General features: G+C 35.8%; 1 protein-coding gene across 1 annotated transcript; it reads left to right on the top strand.

Moving 5' to 3' along the window:
- The first annotated feature begins 1,582 nt into the window (after nucleotides 1–1,582).
- KRT222 (keratin 222) lies at nucleotides 1,583–8,931 on the top strand. The gene is made up of 6 exons (XM_029211935.1): nucleotides 1,583–1,685; nucleotides 5,101–5,229; nucleotides 5,955–6,175; nucleotides 7,767–7,843; nucleotides 8,023–8,158; nucleotides 8,564–8,931. Exons 1-6 carry the CDS (start codon nucleotides 1,590–1,592, stop codon nucleotides 8,790–8,792), a joined length of 888 nt encoding a protein of 295 aa, XP_029067768.1. The 5' UTR covers nucleotides 1,583–1,589; the 3' UTR covers nucleotides 8,793–8,931.
- Nucleotides 8,932–10,279: the final 1,348 nt, after the last annotated feature.

The following is a 10,279-nucleotide window of genomic DNA, read 5'->3' as shown; positions in this document are numbered from 1 at the left end:
TCCTAAATAATCATAAGTGATGCTCTTCAGTCAGAGCTTTTGGGTCAGGCTACCTCATAGGTCTCTGACCTACAGATTGTTTATCCTTAGGTCAAGTGTCTAGCCCAGGCCAATCCACTGTGACCAGTGGGGAGGGTGGAGGAGGCATGGGTCAAATGAAACAGAGTACAAGAATGACCTGGAAACTCGCCTCTCAGCAGGGGCTCTGGTCAGCCAGCTTTCTTTGGAGACGACTGTGGGAATGCCCAGCACAGATTGGACTGGCCAGTAGTGAGTTAATTCAGAAATTAAAAGAGCATGATGCACATTCAAAGGCCCTGTGAGCACTAGAGCCAAAGATTGATTATTTCCTGAACTACACTCCAGATACACTTTCAGCCAAGCCACTCTACAAATAACAACAGTGATAGATCTAATCTCAAAAATATTTTGAGTCATATCTAACAACCAGCTTGCCAGGCTAAACAAGGAATTTAGGTGGGGAGAGACATAATGCAGGGGCAGATGGGACAATATTTGGAATACAGCCAAGGAGTCAAAGTTCCAGTCCCAAGGATGCCATAACATCACCATACGTCCTTGGGAAAGATGCCCTAACCCCTCCTGCCTCAGGCTTGTCATCTTTACAGGTTACAAAATGACAGGGATTGTGACTACTGAATGGAATGACACTCGTAAAGGTGCTTTTTAAAGTTAGAAGAGCTGCACAAATGTTATATTTACAAGTAGGAGCTATCATTAACTCTGTTTACTCATGAAGGGGTAACCCCACAATACATCTTACCTCAATGAACACATCCTGCTCAGGGACCATCTGATCGTATTTCTTCAACCTTATTAAAACGTTGGAAATGTTAACTGTCAGCTCTCACACTCTCTTAGCACTTACTTCCAGCCATAGCTTCATCTGTAATGTACCTTCAGGAATTCACCACAATATATCGAAGCCTGCGGTCAGACCAGCAGCCCACCATGAGCCACGCAGCATGTATTTAAGAGAAATACTGTCAGTCAGTCCTGCGGCTGACGACAACTGTCAGCTGAATCTGATGGTAGCTTTTTCCAATAACTGTCAGAATATTCAAGGTTTACAACATATTCTAATGCCCTCCCACAGCATTTCTGTGTAAATTATCCAAATGGTGAGGAAAGCCATAAAAGGAAAGCTTAGTTACCATGTTTTGAGCCCAGATTTATTTCCACGCAATATCTTGGGAAAACAAAATACAATTTTCTTTATGTTATGCCCCATTTCCTTTCCACAAGCTAAATTAACTTCCCCCCCCAAATGTGCTCAGTTTTAGAGAACCAATTCAAGAACACTGAGACCGTTTTCATTTTTCTGTTACTTTACAGAGAGCCTGACACTTCTGCTAGATCAACAACAATAGGAGAAAAGGGTTTATCAAATATTTGCATAATTGATTAGAAACCCGGGATATCCGTGGCTTCCGGGGAAAAAAAGGAGCTCTGTGTCTTTAAGGCTCCATGGAGCTGTCTCTGCGCGCGATGCAGACAGTGCAGGTTCTGCGGCAGAGACTCATCCTATCGATAAGGTTCTGATAGCCAAGGTGGAGGATGGGAAAAGAATGGAGCTGTCCCAGCTACTCAATGAGATCAGGGCAAACTATGAAAAGCTCCTCACCAGAAAGCAGATAGAGACCGTGCTCTCAACAAGGATCCAGGTAATGATTTCATACAGACAGGCATCTTCCAGGATAAGGAGACAATCCATGTCTATCCAATTCCTGTCTCGGCCTCTCTGAGGTACAGTATTTCCTTTTCAATGCAGCATATACTGGGGAAGGGATTTAGGTTTTACTGCAAAGTGACTGGGACTACAGGGGGAAAGGCTGTGATTATTCCTGTTAAATAACCATTAAATGAATGTTGATTGATACATTTGATTTTTATATAAATCATGAGGTTACTATCCTTAACAAAACATGGAATCAACATACAGTAAAATGGTGCACTCTAATCTCTTTTAGACATCCTACAGGAAGGAACATTTCAGATACCCTTCGAAGCTATTATGGAGTTATTTATAGAGATAATATAAATAACATCTTTAAAATGACAAGCTTTATAGTAAGATTTATTAGCTTCCACACTTTGCAAGATAAAACTAAGTAAAATATTTCTAAAAGGTTTCTATCATTTTTTAATGAGTTCAATTTTATACCAGATTGTTATAAATAGAAATCATCTGAGTATGTGAACATGGCATTCAGAAACAATGATATAAATTGGGACAATCAAAATTGCCAAATCGAAAATGACTTTCTACTTCAATTACAGGTTTTTGCTTTTGTACTAAAAGATGAGAAATGTTTATTTCTAATACTAAGCATGCAATATTTAAGTATTTTTTAAAAAGAGAGTCAAGTTAAATAAGAGCTAAATCCTAATTTCATAGACTTACTTTGTTTTAAAGTGACAATCACCTTTAGTAATAAATTAAGTTCTCATCTCTAAACAAACGAATAAACAACTCTTTTAGAAACAAAGATTCAGAAATTCAGGGATTTTTTTTTTTCAGTTTACCTATCATATCTGAGTACAAGTTCTATTCCAAGCACCCAAACACAGCAAAGAGTTTACTTAAGAACATACACAAAAGGGAAAAAATATTGCTGGGAAATCATAGGACATTACTGCATGCAATTCATTTTTAGTAACAACATACATTTAACTTCTGGGTAACATTTTCAGTCTTCATAAAGAATTATCAGCATCGTAGATGAAGCAAATTCACTGGGATATTTGATTTAAGTGTTGGAATAGTTCACTCACCTTTTACAAAGAGAAGAAAACAATTAACAGATGACAATTTCTAAAAATTATAAGCCAAATAAACATTTTATTTTGCAATAATAGAAATACAAGTTATTTAGTTTACAAGTCATTATGCTGAAATGAATAAAGTGAAAAAGCAAGACTACAGTAAGTTTTGTTTCATCTTCTTAACATAAAACTACTTTAGGGGATTTTTTTTCAAAGAATTTAGAAAATCAACGGGAATAAATTCAAGGAAGCCTGATTACTTACTTATTACAAAATAAACATAAGCTAATTTAGTTATTTACTGCTGTATAACAAACCACTCCAGAACTTGGCGGATTAAAACAATTGTATTGTCTTTCACGATGCTGTGGCTTGACTGGGTTCAGTGGGGGTTATTCTTCTGTTGCACATGACATTGGCTAGGACTTCAGTCATCTTGGGGCAAAACTAGGTTGGGACATCCAAGGTGGCTCACTCCTGTGTCTGGCACCTTGGCAGGGCATTTCTGGAAGGCTGGCTCAGCTGAGACAACTGGGCCTGTTTCTCTCCATCTGGCCTCTCTACATGACCTCTGCAACAGGGTAACCAGATCTCTTACATGTTGGCCCAGAGCTCCCAAAATCATAGGAGTGGAAGTCATCAGGGCTTCCTAAGGCTTAGGCCTAGAACTGGCACTTCAGCTATATTCTACTGGCTAAAACAAGACACAGGTTATCCCAGATTCAGTGTGGAAGAGGACCAAACAAGGACATGAATTTGGGGAGGTGTGATTCATTGGGAGCCATCTTCGGAATCTAGCTACCACACAAGCCTAGCTGCCAGCTCCTCACTCAACATCCAAGAGACCAGCATTTTTATGCTCTTCTATTTCCAAAATTCTTGTCATCCTCTTTTGTAGTTGCTCTGATATGTGTTGCTGCTTGGCTTTGCCAACTTTAACGCTAAGAATAAGTGATACAACAAACCAAAAGAAATGAATGAATTTTGTTGTCTAATACCTCATGCTAAACTTTATTGACTTTCATTTAATCCAATATTTCCTTTTAAAAAGAATCTATTGGGCTTCCCTCGTGGCGCAGTGGTTGAGAGTCCACCTGCTGATGCAGGGGACGCAGGTTCGTGCCCCGGTCCAGGAAGTGCAGTAGGAGCAATGTATGGAATTGATTGCAGTATTTTGAAGCAAAAATTAGAACTTCTTAATGTATTTATAAAAATGCATTTTAAAATGTAAAAAATTTAATTTGGTGGTACAATAGATTTTTATTTATTTATTTTCTGTACGCGGGCCTCTCACTGTTGTGGCCTCTCCCGTTGCGGAGCACAGGCTCCGGACAAGCAGGCTCAGCGGCCATGGCTCACGGGCCCAGCCGCTTTGTGGCATGTGGGATCTTCCCAGACCGGGGCAGGAACCCGAGTCCCCTGCATCGGCAGGCGGACTCTCAACCACTGTGCACCCTAACATGCCTTCTAAAAAAGGTAAATCAACAATGGGTTCTCGTAATACAGAAGTCTATTATAGAATCTCTAATGCCTATGATAACTTAACTCTCTAAATGTTTCATAATACACTTTCTAGCAGTATTGTAAATTATCCTGTAAATTATTGTAAAGTATCCTGTCCATATACCCAGTCCTAGAAATGATCAATTTAGGATACATAGCTGTTTATCTGCTTTTATGAAGCAGCCTACAAGAAAATATGGGGGGGGGGGGTGGGCAGTAGCTAATTTTCTATCTTTCTTCCTTAATGATACCATAAACAATAGAAAGTTAAGAATCAGAGGTCTCAGGACTTCCCTGGCAGTCCAGTGGTTAAGACTTCACCTTCCAATTCACGGGGTGCGGGTTCAATGCCTGGTTGGGGAGCTAAGATCTCAGATGCCTTGCGGCCAAAAAACCAAAACATAAAACAGAAGCAATATTAACAAATTCAATAAAGACTTTAAAAAAATGGTCCACACCAAAAAATTAAATAAAATAAAAAAGAATCAGAGGTCTCAAACTTAGGTCCTGCAAACTTACTTCTCATTAAATGTATTTTTCTACATTTCATAGACTGTCATGGTAGGAAAAGAATTTTGAGATTTATTTTACATCCTAGAGAACTGAGGCTGAGACTGCAATTGACTCGCTCATGAATTTAATTAATTAGTAACTGAGCACCAAGCAGAACACGCACTGGTCATTTAAAAATTTAAAGAAAAAACGATTTGATTCCTGTACTATTTTTCTATAACCGCTTTTAAATGTCTCACTTTCAAGAGTGCTTTTGTTGTTGTTGTGTTGTTATTGTTGTTGTTGGATTTCTTCTAGTTAGAGGAAGATCTAAGCAAAAAAATGGACAAAGATGAAGAGGCTTTAAAGGCGGCTCAAGCAGAACTCAAGGAAGCCCGACGCCAGTGGCATCACCTGCAAGTGGAAATTGAATCTCTCCATGCTGTGGTGAGAATCATCTCAAAAGCAACTGGCCCATTGAATCCCCAGATGTTATCTGATTAAGAGAGGGAAAGGAATAATGTCCATTACTGGCCAGTGAGAAACTGAAAATCAGATCACTGAATTCCATCCATGGACCTAGTTCAACTACCGCCCTGCCTCCATCATGGCAATAACTATTATCAATTCACTCAAGGTTTATTCACACCTTTAAAAATGAAATAACCCTCGCTTATCATCCTGGGATTCTCTAATGGTTAGAGTGGGGGAATAGAGCCTTTGTCATTATCCAAAGTCATAACAGTGGGGAGTCTTATCCATACCACTGAGAATTCTAATAGAAAAATATTTAAACACTTTCTGAAAATGCCTTTTATAAGCCGTCTGCTCTGGCTTTGATATTTAATATTCTATATTTTTCAATATTTAAGAAATCAAATAAATTAGGGTGATAATAAACTAATCACACTGCAGATTTTTTTTTTGGCCATAAGAATTATCACAGGATTCCTTTGAAATAGTAAGCTCTCTAGCTGTAAATAGAAAATACAACTTTTTAAAATTTGGGTCATACCTAAAGCTGTAAGGAAACACCTCTTGCATAAGGGCTGTACAATTATTGCAACCTTTTTAAGAAAGAAGAGAACTCAATAGAACAAAGACATTGCAAATCAGATTTCAGAAACACAGTTAGTTTCCCTGATTCACTGATGAAGATCTGTACAAAACAGGAAAGGGGCCTTGAAAACTCCCTACACGCCAGTGAACAACATTACCAGATGCAGCTGCAAGACCTAGAGACAGTGATTGAAGGACTAGAAAAAGAGCTACAGGAAGTAAGGCGCGGCATCGAAAAGCAGCTTCAAGAGCATGAGATGCTCCTCAACACGAAGATGAGGCTAGAACAAGAAATCGCAACTTATCGCCGCCTCCTGGAAAAGGAAGAAATCAGGTACCTAATTCCATACAGTGAATGAGCAGAAATACAGAGCCACTTATGTCACTGAGATAGAGAAATTAAATCTAAAACCCATCATCACCAAGGCATGCTCACGGAGTTCCTACCACAAAACAGGATTAGTACTCACTGCAAAAAATATGTGGGAGAACTATTTCCAGCCTCCCAAAATTATGAACAGACTAGCCAAAGTCAGGGACATTAGCTACAACAAAGAGCACAGCAAGCCTAGAACAAAATGTAAACAATTCTCTATCGCTACAAAAATGACCTTCCTTAACTTTCTCACTTTCCTTGCCATTCACCCCTTTTAGAATTAGTCAGTGCCTTCTATGGACCACCCACAAAGAAAGTTTGAAAAATTCACACATTACCACATTCCCCCTCCCACAAGGGCCCACTCCCAACACATATCAAACACCAAAATAATAATAACCATTATTATAACCATAATAATAATAATAATGTTATTATTATTATTATAGTACAACCACGGAAAGCAATGTTGTTCTGAGTACATGATTTGAAAGATTTCCAGATATCCTGGTAACGAAAGGTATCAAAAGAGGAATTCTTATTAATTCACATAATTTCATAATCTGCAATCACTTATAAGGTCATATGGCTTTGAGCACAGCACAATGTACAATTTTCCATGTTCCCATAAAAAGAAAACCTTTATTCCTGCTTACTTCAGAATTCTGAGTCCTCTATAAAACTGGATGAAACTACTTTCACCTATAATAAATCTCGACATTTACTAAATCTTTGAAAAACATAAATTGAATTAAAAATATTCCACTTACTAGCTAAGTGATGCTGGGAAAGTTACTGAATCTTTCTGTTCCTCAGTTTTCTCATCTATAAAATGGGAATAATATTGCCTACCTCAAAATTGCTGAGGATTAAATGAATTGTTTGTAAAGTGCTTAAAACAGTGCTATGTAAATATATATATAGCTATATACATATAATTTATGCATTATGAAATAAAATGGTTGTAAATTTTATTTAATGCCTAATCATTCAAGATGTTGATAAAGTGGTCTTTAACATTCCTTTAATACAATTTTAAAAATTGTATCATGCTATATTTAAGATACACAGGTATCTTAAATTTATTTAAGATAAATATACAAAGCATCAAGAAAAATATAATGAACTCCCATGTTTAAGAAGTGAAACATTTACAATGTTATTGAAGTCCCCCCCAATCCCCGCCCACAGCACCTAAACCACACCCCCACCAATCTCATTCTCTTCCCTCAGTCTAACCTGGCTCCTGGATCTGATGCTTATGTCTCATTAGTCTCATTATATATCCCTAAGCAAAATGTGAAATTGTTTTGCATGTTTTTTAACCTTGATAAAATTAGCTACAATGTATCTTTCTCTCCCCACTCAATGTTATACTTGGGAGATTGTTCCCTACAGATAGAGTATACCCTTAGTTCACTAATTTTCACTGCTAAGTAGTATTTCCTTTGTATGACCATACTACAATTTATCCATTCTCTTATTTGTGAGCATTTGTTTCAATTACATGCTAATACAATGTTGCTCCTATAATTCTTTCCAATTTCAGATATTATGGTTGCATCCAAGGTGGGAAAAAAGAACAAAAACCTACCACAAGTAGAGTTGGTTTTGTTTTACCTTCAGGTGAGTTTCTGATATAAGTTAACTAACTTAAAAAGTGAAGTGCCTGTTTATAGGGATTATAAATAAATACTCTAAAGTAGCAAAAACAAGCAATATTTGAATAAAGTTTGACATACAAATTGACTGTGAATAGTACTTCAACATTGTAATTTAATATTTCATAAATAATATTTTCACAGCCATTATAAATGAAATATCTTTTTCAACAAAAGTCCCACAGAAGTATGAGAACGAAAAAGTGGAAACAGTGACCAAACAAGCAATATTAAATGGAAATGTCGTGAAAGAAAGCACTGAAGCTCATGGCACTATTCAGTAAGTAAAAAATTTTGACCAACAGTGAACATATGCCCAAAAAATTAACTTCAATTGAGTAATCTCAGCAATCTTTGAACGTTTCCAAACATAATTTTATATATTGTGATTTTTAACCTGACATGATAAATATACATAAACAAAAACTCAGATGAAGTACTATATTCTTAATTGACCATTTTTCCAAAAATATAACTAAAACATGAGAATTCCATAGAATCAGTTAGACATTTTATTCATATGATTTTTAAAGAATATAAATAATAAATGCCACAATGTAAATTATAAATTATAATTTAAAATGTAAATATAAATTACATTTCTTGATTTATTTTTCATATACAATACATGTTTTTTACTATAGCCATACTTCTTCATATAGAAAGATTTATTTTATCATTTCAGGACAGAGAAAGTGGATGAAGTTATTAAAGAATGGGAAGGTTCCTTCTTTAAAGATAACCCTCGATTAAGGAAAAAATCTGTTTCTCTTCGATTTGATCTTCATTTAGCAGCCACTGATGAAGGGTGTTTACAGACTAAGCAGGATAATCTACCAGATATAGAAGTCAGGCTTATCATGAGAAGATCATGCAGTATCCCCTCTATCAAACCTCCATCAGCAGCTAATTAATCCAAAGACAGTATTTGACTTGATGTGAAAATGACATTAGATTGGACCAAGGTAGGCCTGCTGACCACCTTCTGTCCCAAAATGTAAGTTACTAAGTGTGTATGTTATGACCAATGTATGACTCTTCAGAAAAAAAAAAGGGGGGGGGGCGACAAAATGTCTCTGAATCTAATTATAGCTGTATTTTTTGGACAGAGGGAGCGTAAACTCAGAAATTTAGTACAGTTTCTATTTTATTTATTCTCCAAATAGTCTTCTTTTTCCCTTGAAATTTTTATCAGAGACTGTAAGCATTAAGATGGTTTAGTTAAGCCTTTGAAATTTCACTCAGTGTCTGAACATTCTAAGGAAAATGGAATAGTCTGTTTAAATATGACTGTATTATGTTAAGAACCACACTGAGTTATTCATCATTATTCCATGACTGGTTATATCGAAAATGATTTTTCTACTTAAAAAAAGAAAGCAATTATAAATGAACCTTTAAAGAGGACTATTCACTTAACCAAATGTTTCCCTTTTGAGATAATAATTTGCACAGGTAGAAAAATAGAAGTTATTTTCTGTAAGATCTTTTGAGCAAACTATAGAACACACCCCAGGGCTAATTTGATGATTAGATTAATCTTCATCTGAAAGTTTTTTGTAATCATTACCTGATTTCCAGAGAGTTAACTTTATTCTAAGAACTTTAAAGTTTGCGTCCTCCCCCACAAAAAAATCAGAAGTCCAGCTGCACAAAAAGAACATGAAAGCTAGTTACTCCAATTACTAGAACAGTTAATCCAACCTCTCACCATCCCCACTTTTCCATCTGTAAAGTTAAATGTGATTAATTTGAGTCTCTGATGCAAGCATTAAAGATACTCTATCAAGTATTATAAATATTTCTTGCGAACATTTATGTGAATTAAGATAACAGTATTGTTCAAACATTTATGTGAATTAAGATAACAGTGTTGTTATCTAAGCTAAGAGTATTTACAGGATTTATGTTTTTAAATTGTTCAAACTCTAATAAATATGGATAGAAAATATATTTATGAATAAGTCAAGTATTGTTGCAAAGTTTTTTAAACAACCTAATTTGTTTAATACAGGTATATTTAAAGACCTTAAATAATAAATACCTGTTTTAAAACATTAGAAATTTATAGGCTATCAATTTTTTTCTAAGCAGAAAAAAACATTGAGTACAACTCACCATACTTTTTTCCCAGCTAAAGTATCATCTAAGGGCTACAGCTGTTAGCATATTAATACAGCCTTTACAACTCTCCCTCTCTCTTTCTCTCTTCTTTCTTTCAACCAAAAAAAAAAAAAAGTATATTTTAACCAGAAGAAAATTATGTTAAATAATCTTTAACATAATACAGGGAATCACATTTAAATTTTCTTTTGATTACATCATATTTCTTTTAGCCTGGCTTATTCTGTTTAGTGAAAGGGATGATTTTGTTTTGTCAAGGATACAACAGCATGTTAAG

Source organism: Monodon monoceros, unplaced genomic scaffold (assembly GCF_005190385.1).
Source record: "Monodon monoceros isolate NGI ecotype Baffin Bay Population unplaced genomic scaffold, NGI_Narwhal_1 Super_Scaffold_9, whole genome shotgun sequence".
Classification (NCBI taxonomy): domain Eukaryota; kingdom Metazoa; phylum Chordata; class Mammalia; order Artiodactyla; family Monodontidae; genus Monodon; species Monodon monoceros.
This window is presented reverse-complemented; position numbering and strand designations above follow the sequence as displayed.